Raw genomic sequence first — 20376 nt, forward strand, 5'->3', positions numbered from 1 at the left:
CTTTTTGCTTTAGTACAGCCAAAAGAGGAGCCAGTGATGTAACCTTAGGACAAACCTTCCCAGCTATGAGGCTTGGGAAGCCCAGGAGCAGCACCTTGTTGTCTCAGACTTCACGTGAGGAGAAGTAAGGCACACGCCCAGGATCACTGGTGAAATTCAGATAGCGCTGTTTCTTAGCCTGACAGGAACAGTGTTGTGAGTAGGCATGCAGGTAATCTTTCATAATATCCATATGATCTCAGGAATATAACAAAATCTGGATAGCATTATTTTTTTCTTTTTCATTACAGCTGTAAATATTTTTTTTTTTTCTGCAACCTTGGGTCCACACAGGTGTCTGAAATGCAGCTGCGAGTTTTAATAAACAACAAAAGCTGATGTGAATGCTTGTGTTTGAACAATTGAAAATGACAAAGTGTAAGCTTTTTCCTCTTAGAGTGTTGCTTAGATACACAATTCTCAAAAACATAGGAGGAAAATAAGAGATGAAGCAGCTTTAAAGGGTGAGGAATTATAATGTCAAGAGAAGCCAACTTTTGAAACTTCACCTACAATTATATCATCAGTTCTATAAAGGCTGTGGAAAGGTCAGAGATAGCAGTGCATGGCTTCAGCCATTTGGCACATCTCAGGGGAGGGAAAGAAGTGGCAGCTCCTGGAGTCCAGAAGCTCTGTCATCATGTATGTCTATGGGTACCAAGTCTGAATGTGTGTCTTGTTTATCATTCTTTTCTTTGCAGATTTTTCTGAGTGGTTTCTCTAAATTCAGAGATGTGTCCTCTGATAGTGTATCAAAATCTCTGTGCTTTCGCTGAGGTTCAGTGGCACAGCAAGCTGAGACAGATGCTTCTGCGCAGGACCTGCAGTGAGATTAAGGCTCTGATACAGCTGCAACGGCTGTTAAGGCAGGATATGAAGACAATTAGCCTCTAGGACAGGGAAGTTTTTTCTACAGTAGTATAACTTATTCAAACAACTCAGGACTGTATGGGCTATAATTTTCTATTTTTAACACCACCATAGTTTCAGAAAATGCAATAGCAATGTGTTTTCCACCCAGCTGGGAGGATAAGGAAAGAAAACAAACCAGAGAGGACTCTGATAATCAGGTGTAGAGGCAACCAGGAGAAGCAGCTTTGGGCTGGATTAGGGCAATTCACAAGGACACTGCAGTCTGCAGTCAAAAGAAAGAGCATGCTGTTTTAACAGCAGTAAAACCTGATGCATTGGAAGAGTGTTTATGTGTGACCTCTATGTTAACAGAGAAGTTAAGAAGGACGCTAGTTTTGCAGAGTGCCTCTATCTCTGTTCAGTCCAGGGACTTGGCAAGAAAACTGCCAGCTTGTCAGTCATTACTTTCTTTGTAGTTTGAATTTGTTTTTCTTCTGATTTCAGGAACCAATCCTTCCCTGAGCTTTGTTCTTCATAGTCTCATTTTGGAGACTGTGTCCCATATTAGGAACCCTGCAGTGATATCATAGGATTAACCAGCAAACTCAAATGTAAGCTTGCCAGAGATTTCCACCCTTAAGCCTGTGACCAATCTTGAGTGTCCCATGCTTGGAGATGCAGGCAGGAGGAAAGGGAACTGCGTAGCAGCCTTGGTGCTGGAGCTGCTGCTCTTCTGGCGATGCTGGGGGCTTAGTGATACCCATTTGCTCATACAGTGTACACAAAGGAGCAGCCAGTCACAGCCAACGACCATAAAACTGATTTAGAGACACTTGTATTTCTTCCTAGTCTTGGCTGTACCAAAGCAGTTTGTCCAGAGCAGGTGGTCAGCCTCCTTCTGTACTTACTGGGCTACCTGTGTACAGAAACGAGTAGGGTTTTGGGGGGTTAATCTTTGATATGCCTTTCGTTCTCATCATGCACATAGAAATGGCAGCATGCAGTCCAACACAGAAAAAATGCTTACCTACTTCTAGTAAATGAATAGAGCAAGAGTACTGCTGCTGGTGGTGAAGCTGAGATTCCAGCACATCTCTGTCAGGGCCATTTATCATTCAGATGTACAAAAGTTATACCACTTGATCTGATAAATGACTGTGCTCAGCACTCACTAGAAATTGACAATCTTTCTTGGAAAGCTCAGCTAGATGTCAGTGGAGAAAAACACAGTTGGGAGCCCTGCAGTGTGGAGGAGAAGGTAAATGTATACATGCAGCAAAGCTATAATCAAAGAATCATAGAACCATAAAGATTGGAAAAAGACCTCCAAGATCATCCAGACCAACCATCCACCTACCACCAATATTACCCCACTAAACCACGTCCCTCAGTACAATATCTAAACGTTTCTTCTCTCCTTCCTCAGGGCCACCTCCAGTGCCTTAGAGTGCTTTCAAAGTGATAACACTTGAGATTGTCTTGTGACTGTATTAAAACAGAAAACTTGCAGATATTTTAAATAACCATATTGTTAATCTTATTTCGTTTTCCGTGAAGAGAGCTTGGGTTACAACAGAGGCTGACAAATCTGCTGATTATCATAGAACCGAGTTTGCTTTTAAAAGTAGTGAAAACCTGGTCTTGGCCTTGCAGGTGGTGGATAGAATGCAGAGAAGCAGTGAGGAGGATTGATTCAGTTACTCAGTACTGCTGTGCAGAGCAGCATTTTGCATAACCAATGATCTGGTTACAACCATGTATAAACAGAGGAAAGTGGTACTGTCAGAAGCCTTTAATGATTTCTCACAGCTTCTTGAAACTCCTTTATGTTCAATTCATCATCTCTATCATTCTGCCAGCATGGGTTCTTCTGAACAGCAATTGTCTCAAGCACCAGACTTATATTTCAACAGCAGAGGTGTAACAAGAAGCAGTGGTCACCTGGCTTGATGCTATGTTCATTGAGTTTGTCGGAGTGCTCTATGAGGTAAAGCTCTCAAAAAATGGACTGTTTGATCCCCAGAGGGGAGGTGTTTTGATAAAGCTGGCTGTCAAGAATGTTAAGGAAAAATAACTTATTCATTTATGGTCTGAAAAGGCTGACTCAGGTGGTCCCAGTCCTTGGGTGAAAGCTGTGTATATTGCAGAAGAGCTCTGTCTGCAGCACTTTGATCTGCTCTGCACTGTGACCCTGTATCCAGGGCAACTGTTCCTGGATATTAGATATTGAGAAGCTGCAGAATAAATGAGAGGTAGCTGGGAAATAGACAGGTACGGTTCTGTCGGAAGCAATAATGATGAATTGCTGGCAGGTGAAAAGTGGTTGGAAGGAGCACGAGACCCCTAATCCAGAATTTTAGTTTTAAAATACAGAATATGATGCAGTGTACATGTTGAGCAGTAGCAACTTATCAAGACTCTGGGAAAGCCATGAAGTAAATAAAGCATGTATGGAGCAGATATGAAACAAAACTGATTGCTTTTAGTTTATCTTTCTGTAATCTACATTCTTGGCGACCAGCCTTGTAGAGCTTGGTCTTTATATCTCAAGAAATTAATTCTGCCTGGTAACAGCATTTCAGTTATAGATATTTTCTTGTTTAGAGAAATCATTTCTTTTAAAAGTTGTATTCAACAATTTTCAGGCTTGGATTGGTTTCTTTTTTTTTTTTTTTTCATTCCTTTGTATATAGTGCAGGACTGCCTTATGGCAGAGGATGGGAAACTTTCTGCTTACTCAATTCTTGTGTTCAGTTTTCAGGTGACCAAAACTTTCTTCCATTTGTGGGTAAATACATCTTTACTGGAAAACTGTCAATCCCTTTGATCTCAAAAACAAGACCAACAGAAAGCATGTCACAGGCACATACCTCTTTGCAAGTTCGTCATATTTCATTGTTTCTTGCTTTAATCATCAGCTTAAATATATCAAAATCCTTAGGCTGAATAGTGCCTAAAAACCTAATATGCAAGTAAGAATAAGGGACTCATTAATTTACTTAACCATGAGAGCTGCCTGAGCATTATCTGGGAGCTTTTATCGACTCACCTCCACCAATTTTATTTGTCTGGGGATAGGGTGAAAATAATGCTGCCATAGACTGTGCATCCAAAGTCATAGGTTGGAGTGTGGCAGAATTAGAATGAGAGAGGATGAATAACTGCTTGAGACACACAGAGTCAACCCCAGCATTGTCTTTATGTATATCATTGCCACATATATAGCTATGTATGCCACTGTCATGGAAAAATCGAAGCACTATTGTGCTTTGAATAGAAGATTCAAAGCATAGATATTCTGGCTGAACTTATTTTGTCTGAGTATCAGGATGGTACTGGGCCTTGAGGAGGGGCTGAGCTCAAATGTGTGGTGAAGAGCACAGCAGAGGTAGCACTATGTGACCTGGGTGGTGCCAAAGGGACAGACCCTATAGGAGGGCACAAGAGTGTGCTGCTGGCTGCTGAAGGAGCACCTGGTGGTACTGCATTACCTGGGCATGCTCTTTGCTTGTTTTCTGTACACCTTAGCACTCTTGTTACAGAGGGGTGACTTTTCACCTTGCATAGATACATAGAAAATTTTGGTAACATTATGCTTCAGAAATCTCTTAAACTTAAGCCATATGAAAAATACACATTACCACTGACAGCACCAGACAACACTAAAAAACTTCAGTGCGCTTATAATTCTACCTAAACTGACACTGTTTTTTTTAATTCATAATTAATTAACGTGTTTAGCCATATGTGTAACAGCCCATTTATTTTGATCATGATAGTCAGGCACTTACAGTGAAGCTCATGTTTAACCACTTTGCTGATGAGGCATGGGCTGACAGATGCCGTCTCCCTAATGAGCTGGCTGTGTATTCCTTGCTGGCAGCCACACAGACTTCCTGACTTCTTCTGGAGACCACTAGTGGATATTTATCACCAAATTAGAAGGCTCCGGCAAGCAGCAAGGCTCACCCAGAGAGCAGCTTCACCCCACACAAGAGTAGCTGACTAAAGCCTTATCCACCCTTATTAAGTGCATTAGGTGGGAAGGTTGGTGGCCCTGCATGTGGCAGGGGGGGTTGGAGATTCATGATCCTTGAGGTCTCTTTCAACCCTGTCAATTCTGTGATTCTGTGATTCTGTAAGTCTGGGAATGGCAAGGCAGGCTTTGGGAAGCCTGCTTGGAAGGTAGATCTTCAGCACAACAGAACAGGGAGGCTATGGGTCCTGGCAAAAACAGCTAATTATATTCTGTGTTGTTTTTTTATTCTTTTGTACTACTCTGCAAATTTTTCACTTCCACACTTTCATGAATATTTAAATGGATTTCAGGCAGCAATCTCAACTCGCTATACATAGGAAATATTTCTCTTTTTCTGTTGTGCATAATGATAAACTAGATTTAATGATTTCATTACATTCACATTATCTGTTAAATGTAGCTTTCTTAGGAAACTTTCAATGGCGTGTCTGCTGTTGATATTTACTTCCCTAAGTATATTATTTGCTCAGCAATTTCATGGAACAATGAGGTAAAGAGATTTCAGCTTGTCATTTTGGGCAATGTGTTTGTTTTAACTATACCTAGTCTTTGATCCATGGAGTATGATCGGTCATCTGAGCCTCATCAGAATGATTTTTGACTGAATCACTTGTACAGAGAAGAATAGCAGTAGCAAGGGCTATACCTGCAGGCTTTTCCATTTCTGACTATGTCAGGTGGGCTGGACTCAGTTGGGATTTGGTTAGAGTTACAGTGGTGTTATTTTCAAAATAATGTTCAATCTTTTGGGAGTTTTTTTTTTCTTCTGTATTGTAAACTGAAGACTTCCATCTTCTCAGCCAGGGGGTGTAATCAGACTTTGATGGTAATAGCATTATGCTGATTTACAGCTCATAAATAGAGGACTTTCTCAGCTGGTTGTGCTGGTTCACACAGTGGAAGCAGGGAATCAACCTGTCTCATCGCACTTCAGCATGCTGTAGGCTCACAAAGGTTTTCCTCCCCAACAGCACTCTCCCAGTGGCCGTGGTGTCACCCTATGAATTCATTGTCTTTCACAACTGCTGGAAGTTTTTGCTCTCTTGTGAGTTGTAATCACCTTGTTGAGCTTTCCAGTGCCACCTTCATTCTTTACAAAACTTATCTCATGTTGACCTTATCTGACATAGAGATAGGAATTTCTTTTGCCCAGTGAGACAGGATAAGTTTCATGCTTCCTGAGCTTATGCATGAAAAACTGTGGCAGTAACGTTCCTCCTTTTTCTCCACACCTTAGGTTTTGGAATGACCACGCCAGCAACAGTGGCTGGGAAAGTATTCCTCATCGTTTACGGTCTATTTGGGTGTGCTGGGACTATCCTCTTCTTCAACCTCTTTCTGGAGCGCATTATCTCCCTCCTGGCATTCATCATGAAGGCTTGCCATGAAAGACAGCTGCGAAGAAGTGGTCTCCTACCTCCCAACTTCCGAAGAGGTTCAGCTATGTCGGGGGTGGGCAGCCTCATCGGCTGGAAGCCATCTGTTTATCACGTGATGCTCATTCTGGGAATTTTTGCCATCACGCTTTCCTGCTGTGCTTCTGCAATGTACACATTGGTGGAAGGGTGGAACTACGTTGACTCCTTGTACTATTGTTTTGTCACCTTTAGCACCATTGGCTTTGGAGATTTGGTAAGCAGCCAAAATGCTGTGTACCAAAATCAGGGATTATACAGATTCGGAAACTTCATCTTTATATTAATGGGGGTATGTTGCATATACTCTCTTTTTAACGTCATCTCAATTGTAATCAAGCAACTCTTGAACTGGGTGTTGAAAAAATTCAGATGCAGATGTTGCCCAAAGTGCCATAAGTCAGGTACCCGCCTTGGGCGTCGCAACGCCATCACCCCAGGAGCCCGCCTGCGCCGGCACAAAATCTCCCTGGAGGCTGATGGGCAGTATGACAGTGATACAGATGGCAGGAGGCTCTCTGGAGAGATGATTTCCATGAGGGAGCTCACGGCGTCCAACAAGGTGTCTCTGGCTATTTTGCAAAAGCAGCTGTATGAGACAGCCAACGGCTACCCGAGGAACGTTTGTATCAATACGAGGCAGAACGGGTTCTCCGCAGGGGTGGGTGCTCTAGCCATCATGAACAACCGCTTGGCAGAAACCAGTGACTCTAGGTAGAGTTTTTGAAGTTCTTTTCATTTCTTTGATAAAAATAAAAAGATAATTTCAGGTGGAATTATTGCTGCAAACGATCAAAGTTTTATGTTCAGAGCAGACTCAGTATTCGTTGGGTGTTCGGCAGTTTGGTTTCTTGGGTTTTTATGTCTTCTCCAATATGCAGTAACATCTTGACTGCAATGTCACAATTTTCCCTGGGGGGGTTTTGTGAGGGACTTGGATGTCTTTGATGCGGAATCTGAAGCGTTTTCAGAAGAATGGTGTGTGAGGTTACAACGGTGTCAGAATGGACATCTTACACAGGAGATAGCCTGAACTCTGGGTTTGAATGCATTCTGAGCAAGGTCAGTTCCAGATTCAAATTTGGAGGATTAAGGGTTGTCTAAACCCGTATCTCACTGTTTGTTGGAGTCTGGATCTGGCCCTGAACTTTGCACTTGATGCTCTTGCCAATTCGTCATACCGGGCCTGTATATAACATACACGTAGGTGACTGCAGGTACACCAGCCTTAGGGTGACTGTGCTTCACTTGAATAATCCCGTTGACCTCAGCGGTAGAGGATCAAATTGACTGAACTCCCCTGACAACAAACAATTCTTTTTCAGCCAGTCTTGTCGGAAACACCACGTGCTACCTAACTCTTAAAAGTCAGGAGATTATAAGTCATAAGAAGCATGTTGAAACATGCACAGCTATTCCTCCCTACAGAATAACCTGAAAACATGCAAGAGAAGCCAGCATTCATCTCTGGTGTCAAATGTTTGCATTTCCACTGAAATGTAAGTTAAACTGTTTATTAATGACGTTACTTTTAAATGAAAATCATCTGCTAAAATGAACGTAGGCTCTCTCTGTTGTCATAAATCTTCCACTATGCTGTTGACTACTGTTGCAGAGGATCTTACAAATAATTTAATTGCCATTTTCCACAGGCCTCAGCAATATTTGTTTTCCACAAACCTGACTAAAAGCTGTCCAAATTGATTTTTGGAGCAAAACGTCAGAGGATTTTGTAGATCCTCCAGAAGCCAACTTCTCCAAAATGATTGTGTTAAATCATAAATTGGCCTAGGGTTGTTGCTACTGTTTTAACTCATATTTAATGGTGCTAGCCCAAACTGCTGAGGGAGCATCTTCAAGCAGACCTGGTCTGAGTGTGTGTGTGTTTCAGCTTGATGGATGAGTGCAGAGGCATTCCTGTAAAATAGCTATTATGGATATTTGCAAAGATTTTAATAATTTATTTAATTTCTCTTTTCCGTGCCACTCTTTTAAGGCTGTAAGGAATAAAGTCATCTCCAGATTTCAGAAAGAAATACCACTTAAGGCTGAAGCCACAACGGTCTGAAAAACCTCTTGGATAGTTATAGGCAAGACGATGACTAGTGGTTTGATTGTTGGGGAAAAAATATGGAAAAGTTGATGGAAAAGGACTAGGAATGTTAGAAATGTTTGAAAATACATCTGTGAGGTTTCATATAGATAACGTCTTAGTTTGTTTTGCGTATGTTTGGGTCTCCCTCATTTTGCTTTCCTTTTAACTTAGAGGAGCACGTGACATTTCAGAATTTAACCTTGGGGAATTAACTTTTAATTTGAGGGTTTGCATACTTTGCATACTTGAGACTGCCAGCTGAAGGGTAGCAGTGATTGCATCTTTTGTCTAAAGGAGAAGGGACCAGAACATTAGACCATTAGACGTGGCTCTTATACCACAATTGTAGTCACAGCTTTTGTGAAGATGTATCTGGCCAGAGTCACTCCGTGATGTTTGCATTCTCTACCTACCTGTTACAGAGTTTACAAGTACTTGGTATGGCAGAGGCTGCATTTGAGCAGCCTTCATTTGGCGGGAGCTTCTGTGGTTGCAGAGACCCCCAAAGCTACATGGGTCTGTATGCACTCCATCTCAGCAGCTGCATTTGAGTGTCGAGCTTGTTCATTAAGAGCATGTATATATAGCACACTGCTTTCTTTGAAGCTAGACCTCCCTTAGGATCGTATTGTGGTTCCTTTGCCATTGCTGGGACTGTTGCTCATTGTGCAGACCCTGCTGTGTGAAGTGCTGCATAAGTAGAAGCAGGTGGGCTTTATTGCAGCAGAATTGCTTAGGTTTATAGTTGTAAAAATGAGTTCAAATGCATTAATGTTCTGGGAACTCAAGTGCTAAATCTTTATGATAACAAAATTGCAAATTAAGGGTTTTTATTTTTTCAGTAAGTTGTTTTTAAAAGATAACTGTTATAACTGCAATTAGGATTTTGTTTAAATGTTTGTAAATTGTTTTCAAACTACCTACTTCTGGCAGGGAAGTGTGAATTAATGTGAAATTGCTCATACACCTCCTCTGCCATTCCTGCACTTTTTCTGAGCCCAGTCAAAGGCAGACATGCTCTGTGATTTACATGTTTCTGGTTCCGATTGCCTTTTGTCTGACTTGGATGCCAGCCTGGACTCCTGAGCAGGAGCACTGCAGGACGCTTTGCAGGTCCTGCCAACATTAGGGGGAGATGGATTGGCTCTTAGAATTGGGCTCCTCAAGGGCTTTGGGCAACTGATCGCTACTCTGTGCGCTTATGTGCAATGTCTCATTACTCCTGAGATCCTTCAAAACCTCCCTTCGCTTCTCCTTAGCCTCAGAGGGATGTAAAGAAAGCACATGCCCTGATTTCTGCCAGTGGCCCTATTTCTTGCAGTGCATGTATACCCACGTACTAACGTGACTCAACCATAGGGCTCCCCAGCTTGTGTCTAAGCCCCATAAAAATCTCTAAGCCCCTCTGGCTCATCAAGCCCAGTCCTGACAGGGCTTGGAGCCTGGCTATTGCAAGGGGTCTCACTCACAGAAAGGAGTGGTCTTATGGTTCCCTCGTAGTCAGTAGTATTTTTCAGGGATGCATGAAAACTCGAAAGGTGGGCCTAGATGAATCGAATGAGGTTCAACACAGCAAAGTGCAAGGTTTTGCTTGGGCCAGGGGAATCCTAGGGATATATACAGACAGGGAGTGGCAATCCTTGAGAGCAGGCCTGCAGAGAAGGACCTGGGGGTCCTGGTAGAGGAAAAACTTAACGTCAGCCAGCAGTGTGCACTTGCACCTTGGAAAGCAAATGGTATCCTGGGCTCCATCAGAAGAGGGGTGGTCAGCAGGGAGAGGGAAGTGATTGTTGGAGAGGATTGAGAGGGCCACAAAGATGATCAGAGGGCTGGAGAACTTCCCCTACAAAGCCAGGCTGAGGGAGCTGGGCTTGTTCAGCCTGGAAAAGAGAAGGCTGTGGGGGTGATGGGAGGGGAATCAACTCTTTACAAGGGTAGATAATGGCAGGATAAAGGGAAATGGTTTCAAGTTGAAGGAGGAAAGCTGTAGGAGGAAGTTCTTTACCAAGAGAGTGGTGAGGTGCTAGAACAGGCTGCCCAAAGAAGTTGTGGATGCCCTGTCCATCCCTGGAGGTATTCAAGGTCAGGTTGGATGGGTCCATAGGCAACCTGGTCTAGTATTAGATATGGACATTGGCAACCCTGCTTGTGGCAGGGGTGTTGGAATTTGATGATCCTTGAGATCCTTCCAACCCAGGCCATTCTATGGTTCTATGAAAACTGAGCTCCATATCCCCACTCTTCTGTGGACTAGCACTGTCTGGGCATTCAGTACTGATGTGCATGAGCCTGCGAGCCAGGAGGATGTGAAGGACTTGGAACCAATCCTTTGTAGTCCCTCCTTCTCTTTCTTCAGCTTTCTTAGGGAATCTTCTCTTAAAACTTGCAATGCTGGAGTATCTAACTCCTTCCCTCTTATACTGTGTGTGGTTAACTCAGAATTCCCCAGGGCAGCCTGTTCCTTTTGTTAATTAAACCCTAAATGTGCTCTGGATGCACCAAGTAGAATTCCTCCTGGTATTTCTTTGCAGACAAAGCAGATACCTGCAATACCCAGACACAGACTGAAGCACAAGAAATGAGAAGGAAGCTGAAGGAGCAAAATGGGAAAATGAAAGCACACTGCACTAGACTGCACTTTCTTTTCAGGTAACTTGGGATTTGTACTACAGTCTTGAATAGTTTTTTCTAGGTTCTATTTTTGGACAGCCAAAAAGTTAGCTTAGAATCAGATAGTTCATCTTATATTCACTCCTCTCATTTTCCTGCTGCATCACACTCAGACAGTTCCACTGCCTGATGAGCAGCTGTACAGGCAGCAGAAACTCTAATTAACAGGTGCCTGTACCCCATGGCTATATTTGAGTGGTGGATGTATGGCCAAGGCCACTGGCTTGGTATAAATCTGATGGCCTATGGGATGAAGTGATAATTACACAGAAATGACCCACTGCAGTGAGATCATTCTTAACCTTTTTGTTTCTTTTTTCTAACTTTTTCTTTTAAAAAATAGTGACTAATTATTTATACAATGAATGTTCAACACTAATTTAAACAAAGTCATATTTAGTGCAGTGCTGTTTGCTAGGGAGATCTACAGATGTGGCTTCTGCTCTCATTGGATTACTAATGTTCCTTTCCAAATCAACACACATTTTCAATATCGTATTTAAATCATACAGTAGAAGTTACCTTATGTGGTAAATTCAGTCAGGCACAAATATGTGACTCTTGCAGGATAACTAATGAAATGTGCAGTGTGCACTGTACAACCCATCTGCAAACCCTTCACCTCTGTACATGTTGGGTTTGTTCCTTACAACCATGGAATGTTTTGGGTTGGAAGGGATCATACAGATCACCTGGCTGCAGGCACCCTGCCTTGGGAAAGGACAGACCGTATGGCTATGGATGCTTGGCGATGTAGGATGGGAAAGAAAATAGCAAACGTACCTGCATTGATGTACACTGCCATCTGTTGACTCCTTTTACTTCCAAAGCCCTGAGATGGTCCCACTTGCAGTGCTCCTGCTGTATGCAGAAGAATGGGAAGTGTGGGGAAAGGGAGACAATCAGAGGTATTTTCCAAGTAATGCAGGAGGAAAAAAAAGCAGTCTTCGCTTTTGGTACACATGTGCATCATGTTCCATCAAAAAACCACAGACAACACCACAGCTCGAAGTTGCTCCTGTTGCACCACAGGCTCATGTGGACCATCTCTGTGTGAGATGCAGAGGAAAGGCAGAGGGCTGCATGCTTACATATGCTACGCTCCATCCAGCAGGCGAGCGCTGCAGGGCCAACCTGGGGAAGCTGACGACCAGGTGTACTGCTGGAAAGGCAGCCACGCCGTTCCATGGCTCAGATGAGAAACATGTTAGGTACGCTGCAGGTCCTTATTTCAACACCTTGGCTTCCCTTCAGTCCCAGCATCTACACTGTGCTCAGGCAGGGGCCAGCCAGCCCCCAGCCTGCTCCAAGCGTGGGGCACGAGGACGGAGGACATCAGTGGGTTCTGAGCTGTGCAGCATCACAGCCCAAGTGCTTTCAGGATCAGATCATCTAAGAAATGTGAATGAGATGTTCCTGTGACCCCCTCACATATCACAAACTGTAAGGCAGCAAGTCGATGCGAAATGACTGCTTATAAAAACACAAAATCACTGATAATTCGGGCAATGTGCAATTCAAACACCAAGTGTGTTCTCAGTGCTTGTCATCTCCTAATGTTTCTATTAGGGAATCAGTTGTAGTCCCTGGAAGTAAAATCCATCTGGCTGTGGGCAATAATTCATCTCATTTCATGGTAAAATCCTCAGCAGCAAAAACCACTACAGCCAAAAAATATTTTGGACCATTTTGTTGTGTATGCACATACTGTTTATTTACCAGGAAAAAAAAAAAGCTGTCCCTTTACTTACACAGACACAAAACTTCAGCTTATTGGGAGGTATCTTTCTGCACACTCTGCAAAAGTAATAGCTGCAAATTTCAAGCCAATACAAAAGGACTCAACTGTGAAAAGAACATGTCTGCTCAAAGGTATTCCTGTTTAATTCTTATTTTTACAGGCACACAGCTTCATAGGTATCTGTAACTGAGCTGCTGTTATTATTTGTTATGGTGAACATCAGAGGAACTTTGCTTCTGTTAATTTCCCTGGGTTTGGTGTTTGCTGACTGCTGTGTTTCACTGTGTGAACTGGGGAAGGAATGCCCATCCACGCTGGTTTCCTGGTGGCATCACTTACCCCTTTGCATTCATTGCATACATAAATTCCTGTAGTTGGTTGATGAGTACCGATATTTGTTCTCCTTGAAATGATGCTTCCCAGCAAAACAACACACTGAAATAAGTTTGAAGATTGAAGTCTGTTTAAATGATTGACATTTTAAAAATGATTTAATTCTGGGTTGACATCCAGCACACCCAGTAATTGTGAGTGCTTTTATCACCCAGCTGATTTTCAGTGTCAGCTCAGGATTTTCCCAGGATAAGATCTCTGAGCACAGAGGACTAAAAGCCATACTCATCTCACTCTACTGGTATGTTATATACAGCTTGCCACCAAACGGAGCAGACATGTTTGGCTCCCTTCATACATGGTTAGAAATGGCGCTGGGATCGTTGCCGTGAAGCTCTTACAAAGACTCTTGAAATAAACAGGAGAAAACATTGCCTGGAGGACGTGTGTGAGTGTTCTTCTTTGTGGAGCCAATGCTGAGGGTTCTGCTTCAGTTTCATTCTCTTTTCTCACTCAGAGGTTGGTGAGGTCCTGGCACTGCTGCCCAGAGCTGTGGTGCCTCATCCCTGGAGGTGCCCAAGGCTAGGTTGGATGGCCTTGGGCAACCTGAACTGGTGGGGGCAGCCCTGCCCACAGCAGGGTTGGGGCTGCATGGGTTTTAAGGTCCCTTCCAATCCAAGCCGTCCTGTGATTCTCTCTCAGGAAGAATTTTCTCCGCGTGTGCTGTGTGTTCATCCAGCAGTGCAACAGGCGCTCACACTGCACGGTGCCACCCAGGAAGAGCTGCAGGACCCAACCTCTGCTCAGCCACAAAGCAGAGAGCAGATGGAGGCTGTTTGCTCTCTATGTGGTTTAAGGAACTGCTGCTGTATCTCCCCAGGTTTCATTCAGATCAATAGGATACTTCTGTGCAGGGTATTAAGATAAACTCAGGAAGTTTTGCTACCGATTGAAGAGAGACATTAAGAAAAAAATCAATCACACTGCAAACAGAGAAATGTTACTGCCTTGAATTGGAGGTTTGCTAATCACGCTAGGCAACATGGAACCAAAGGAGAAACATTTCCAGTTCAAAATCCCAGTCAAGTCCTACACGTCTGCCCCCACCTCTGTATCTCACTGAAATAAGCCCCAGCCAAAGCCAGTGCCCAGCTTCTGCTGCAGCTGGGCCAGACACACCACCTATGGACACTGATTGACAGCTCTTGCCTGCCAGAACGCACACGAAATTGTTTCCCTGATAGGCAGGGGAAAGGAGAGAGAGGGACAGCCAACGGAGCTGTGCTGGAAAGAAGTGAGAGGGGAGCTGCCAGCTGCTTAGTGCTGAGCCCACTGCCACTCAGCATGGGTGCTGCTGCTATTAGCATCGCTTCTCTGGGGTTTGTACAGGGTCCCTACCTCAGTCTTGTTACATCATTGTGGATTTGCAGTATTCTCGCCCATGCAAAACCAGACCAATTAATCTGGATTATGTAGGGAGGTTAAAACTCATTCCTGAAATCACTGCAAATCAGGTAAAACCCATCAGCAGTTATACAGGAACAGGAGCCAACATTGGAAGAGATTGTTCATACCCATATAATGAGGCTGAATCATTGCCCGTGGCTCTTCATGACTGTAAGTAACGTTTTAGTTTTTACCAATCTTTATATTTTTCATTCATCTTCCAAAAATGTAGGTGTAACTCAGCAACCTCATGAGAATCAGCTGTGCTATTACACAGGAAATGAAATATTTCTTGATAGATCTAACAAGTGATGGGAAACATTGCTGTGAGATCTGTGAGATCATTAAAACAGAAATTACCCTGCACTAAGAATGGGTTATTGGCAGCAACAGGCTGTGTGCACAGTGCCTTAGAGGAAAAAAAAAAAAAGAAAACACGAGCCATCAGGAATTATTTCTTAGAGACTGTTTCCCTCTGAAGTGCAATTACCTTCCTCAAACACAGCATTATCAATAGTTAGAAGCCCACGGATGAATATATCCTCTACCATTTTCCCTTCCGCCACTGTAATTGCTGCCTGTAATTTCCAAGCATCTCAGGAACAGCCATAAGCTGATACTTGAGACTCTGAGAAGTTTTCTTCATGCTTATTTCCTATCTGTTGCATACAGAAACTCAAATGCCAGAGATTCAAGGACTTGTCTACCACAACATGGGAGTTCTACACTAGCATTAGAACTTAAGAACTGCTCCTTGAGCCCAGACCAACATCTTAGGCAGCAAGTTTCTCTATTTGGGATGATAACAACTGGAGAGTCCCCACCCTACAGCTCCTGAGCACTTGGTCTCCAACAGAAACTGGTAGCATCCAGCATTTTCCAGGTGCTTCCAAGCTGGGTGCTTTCAGGTGGGAGCAGGCATACTGCCTTGTGACAGCAAAGCTTGTGAAATAGGACGGCAGGGCCACAGTGATGAGAAACTGGAGAGCATGATTAAAGGCAAGTGAAAGAGGTGAGGGATGTTGTCATTCATAGCACCAACAGCACAAATCCTGCCGTCCTGTGGGTATCAGCTAGGAATAAGGCAGCAGTCAAAAAACAGCTCAGTGGGATTTTAACAAAACATCCGTTTATCAAAGTAATCCTATAAAAAGCATAGCTCTGGCTTTTGAAAATGGCAGTGAAAAGACAGCTGCATCAATCAGCACTCTTACAAGCTATCAGGAGAATTACTTTCATTTTTTTACTTTCTATCTAAGCATCGAACAGTCAATGCACTAACTTTTTAGTTATTTTTATATGCTATTATCTCTCAAGCTGAATGCATTTTGATCTCTATTGCTTTGCTGTAAAAGAATTACTTCAAAAGAATGTATGAAAACTACCATTAGGGATCATTCATTCTTTTCTGGTTGGTTTCACCTACAGAACAGCAGAGAGGACACAGAAATCAAATTGAGGGCTGTGGACAGGCAGTGCTGAAAATCCCTAGAAATATCATAGCCACTTTGCTGCTCGAGCACACCAGTTCATTTTCCAAGGCAACTGGAAAAGTCACCAGTGCCTTTTCATCACCCTAGCCCTTCCCTGACACAGCTCCGTGCCGTCCCCTCAGGCCCCATTGCTGTCACACAGAGCAAAGCTCTGCACTGCGAGGAGCTGCAGGCTGCCATGAGGTCTAACGCCATCAGCATTGCCTTGGGCTGAGCCAAATGGCCTTTTGGGCTCAGGCACCCAAGAACATTTTCCTGGATGCCCTTCAAGCGAAACCAAATAAATACATAGCAACTCCAACAGAGGACACTTAGGAAATGTTTTCTAAAAACGTAATTTCATTAAAGGGTTTTAAGGAAACTGTCTTCACTCAAAAAAAAAAAAAAAAAAAAAAAGTGAGGAGAAATAGTGTCAAGCCAGGACTTGGTGACGGCTCTCTCTCTCTCAGCCCCTTGGCCCACAGGCGGTCACGGGAGCCTCAGTCCAACTTTCAGGCTCACTTTGCTTCCCCCCTACACTGGCTGACCCCTGATGTCTAACTGCTTCTCCCTAGGGAGCACAGAGACCAGACCTGGGGGCTACAGCATCATTCAGCACTGCCAGTCGTCTTTGCTCTCAAATCTTTCCGAACCTCAGAAATTACAGCAGGGCATTATCAGTTTCAGCCCTATATCCTTCAGCATTATTTCTACTATCCCACCAGTGGTCAGTAAACCACATCCACAGCCCTAGGAGCACAGCTGCCCAGACCGATCTCCAGCTGCCAACATTTACCTCAAGTCACCCAGATCTCTGCAAATGCAGCCAGACGTCACAGTCCATGGGGCCTCAGGTCCTGCAGGGTCCCAGCATGGATCTCTCTGCCCCTCCTGCTCAGTGGGTCATTTTCTTGTTGGAGTAACTCCTGATATTAGCTGCTGGCTCATGCCCCTGAGGCAGTAGAATTTATTACAGTTGAACAGGAGATCAATACACAGTGTAACTAAGATAGATGGCTGCAGGTTCTCCTAGTCTGTGTTGCCTCTGCTGGGAGATGTTGAGTGCCGTACCAGGAGCTGACTCCTGCTCCTGGTCCTCTTCCGTTTTATGGCCACATTTACAGTAAATTACAATGAGGGTTTTGTTAAGAAGTAAAGAGCCCTCTGGCTGTGCATGCTTCATATTTTCGTTTAATTACTGCTTTGCTCTTTTTTTTTTCCTCTTAATTAACCAAGAAGTTCTTGTCTAATGGACTGAACCAAAGTGAGGCAAGAGAAAACAGCAGCACCCATTCAGGTTCTTCACAGCAGTTCAGCGTTAAGTGATGCTGAGGCTGACATTAAGTGACAGTCAGACACACCCCCACAGACCCCATTCTGCTTGTGCACTCAGTACAGACAGATGCTTCAGAGTGGCCCTGATCTGGACACACAGTATTCTTCCCTACCTGTAGTCCCCCAGTCCCACCCAAACCAACACACACATCTAATTACCATAGGGTTAGAGACAAGCTCTGTGTAAAGCCTGAGCCCAAGGGCAGCACCACATGCTGATTTGTGCTGTTACAAAGGCAGTGGCCAAAGTGCTGGAGATGTAGAGCCATGTATTGAAAGAACAAAAACAGGGACTCTACTTCTCCCCAAAGTAGCAGTGGTACCAGCTGCTCCTGGGTTCCTCTGGTTTAATGGGCAGGTGCTGGCTGTACTGATGGCCAGAACACTCCTGAAGAGAGACTGTCCTAGGTGCCGTGGCTACAGCAACTCTGGGGTTCACACCAAGCACACCTCACACACCTCCCTCTCCAGGAAAGGCCAAAGAGCACACTTTTAGGCATTATCTGCAAATATCAGATAAGTGTACCGCTTACAGTGCTCCCCTTAAAACTCTCATACACATAAAACATCTTTAAGTTGCCTGGCACCTCACCTGGTTTCTTCGGACAGGGAAATCAAAGTCACAGTTTATTCTTTCTCGTGTAGGCAGAATAAATGAGCATCTGGTCACTGACTGTACCTCCAGCCCTCATTGCGCTGCTGGAATCGCTCTGAAATCAGTACTTAAGAGAAATGGAACCACTGAGAATGATCAAGAACAGAATAGCACAGACCCATGGACTAAACCAATAGGCACTAATCTCGGGGCAGGGAGGAGGAACAAAACAAAACAAAAGCCACCCAGACATGCAGGTGTTTTGCTTGTAGTCCACGGCTCGCTTCATAAATGCTTGAAGTTTTCATGGAAACTCCCAACAGGTATATCCAGTCTTGGTGACTTTAACAAAAGGTAATGACATCCTCACCTTGTATCAAACCAGATAAAACTGCACACACAATTCTGGACTTTAGCAGAGTATTTCCAGAATGACAAGCTCCCATGCAGGCTCCACTAAATCTGGAAGGATTAGAACACCAGCACACTTGGCTGCTTTTACAGCGTTTATGAACCTGGACCAGCTGCACTAAGCTCAGACAAGAGTTGGCAAGCACAAAGCCACGTTCACAAAGGCCATGCCAGCAACTGGCCTGCTGCTCATGAGCAGGTGAAAGCAGAGGATGAACCACAGGGATCTGAAGGTCTCTTAGGGTTGAAATTCTTCTCCAGCCCATGTTTAGTGCCATCTGTCAGTGGGCAAGGACTCAGCTTGATGCTGTTCCTGTAATTTCTGATTCCAAATCAACCTTGATTCCAATGAAGAGATACAGAGTCACTTATCAAATGCACTGTTATGTGAGATGAACTTGCACAGCTGCAAGTAAGAATAGTTACGTACAGATATGATATGCACAGCTGAGTCCCAGCAGTGGACAACTGCTTTCTCTGGGTTCATTAGCTTAATCCTCCAGCTGTATCTGAAGCACACTGACACCAAGCAGCTCACCTGCTTTTGACCGCAAACCAAAAGGCAAAACAGTGTCATCTTCTTCCACACTGGTAGGTTGCCAGTCACTAAAAGGTGGGTGGGAAAGTAATCAAAAAAAGCAAATTCTTTCAGCGTTTGATCACATCTGCTCTTTTATTTCAACTCACCTAATGCCATTTGCATCCTTCATAAGGAGCCTTGTAGATAGAACAATAACTGCACAGACTAAAAAGACCACACCTGCAGTAGGAATACAGTGCCAAGCTTTCTCAAGCAAACGAAAAACTTGCAGTTTTATTTGAAGCTGAACATAAGGGGCCCCACTGCCCCTCAACAGCTCCATTGTTTTGTTCTGAAGCTTTGATGTTCTTTGTGTTCTTGTCGCAGTTCTGTAATAACTGGAGCAGGCCAGGAATTGTTTCTGCTTTGTAGGTATGTTTCTGAAAGAAAAGCTAAATTGGAATTAGCAAAAATAGCCATCCTCCTGCACACATGAAATCACACTGTCTGTAACCCAGTTTGCAAGCCGCAGTGACATATGGAGACTAAAGTGAGCCCCATCCTCTCTCGCCTATATGCGGCGGCAGCAGCACAGCCAGGGACGGGGGACAGGGAAGTGCAGCACAGACGGAGGATGAGGTGATGAGTTTTAAAATCCCGTCACCTTGCAGCTTGCTTCTTTGTGAACACTGAAAAGCATGAGGTGAGAGCAAACGAATGGAATCCTTTTGGTTGGTGGGATGCAAAACTTTTTTGTGGTACAGAGGCGTGCTGAATAGAAGTAGAGATCTCAGAGAATAAAAGTAGAAAGACGGGTCAAAGCAAACAAGCAGCAGTCCTTCCTGCACACAATAGCTCAGTGAATGAGGAACATCTTAGCAGTGTTGTAGACACAGAGAGTTTGGACATAGTCATGGGGAAAACAGAGACATTCCTGGAAAATACCCTTCTATCATGGCTGTTGCTCTGGTTAGGGATGGCACACTGAGGACATCTCTGGCATGACTCAGGACAGTTAGATTACAGGTACCAGACACCTTTCCCAAATTCTAGCCTAACAACAAAAAAATGCTACCCAACAGCAAGCTGAACAGCACTAAGCATTCCAAGAGGGAGCATAAAGGAGTTAATGCAGACTGCTGCAAGAGAGCAAGCCCTGATGCAAAGATGTAGCAGCAGTACACTGTCCCCAGCACACACCCACTGATGTCATCTCTGCTACAGAACACAGCAAGAATTTTCACGGTATTTTTGGCATCGTTTTATTCCCATCTCTAAATGATAAATATCTTTTCCCATCAATCTTTCAGCACTGCCAGTCTTAAATAAAGGTGAAGCATTCTAGAACTACAATTTAAAATGCTGAATTTCCAGTACATAAACCTGTATCCAAATGCTTTTAAAATGTCTCAG

General features: G+C 43.9%; 1 protein-coding gene across 6 annotated transcripts in view; it reads left to right on the forward strand.

The window, feature by feature from the left end:
* The window catches only part of KCNK12 (potassium two pore domain channel subfamily K member 12), a 108875-nt gene that overhangs the window by 66079 nt on the left and 22420 nt on the right, over positions 1-20376 (forward strand). Inside the window, exons 2-5 of one of the 6 annotated variants that reach the window (XM_090134705.1) lie at positions 6168-7059; positions 7671-7844; positions 10972-11089; positions 11678-18737. In XM_090134705.1, the coding sequence (XP_089990831.1) occupies positions 6168-7059; positions 7671-7710 (932 nt within the window). In that variant the 3' untranslated portion in view covers positions 7711-7844; positions 10972-11089; positions 11678-18737. Of the gene's footprint in view, positions 1-6167; positions 7845-10971; positions 11090-11677; positions 18738-20376 lie in introns of those variants that run through there. The other 5 variants (XM_090134709.1, XM_090134706.1, XM_090134708.1 and 2 more) reach the window with 5 other exon arrangements.

This window comes from Phasianus colchicus, chromosome 2 (genome assembly GCF_987193195.1).
Source record: "Phasianus colchicus chromosome 2, bPhaCol1.hap1.1, whole genome shotgun sequence".
In the NCBI taxonomy this organism is placed as follows: Eukaryota; Metazoa; Chordata; class Aves; order Galliformes; family Phasianidae; genus Phasianus; species Phasianus colchicus.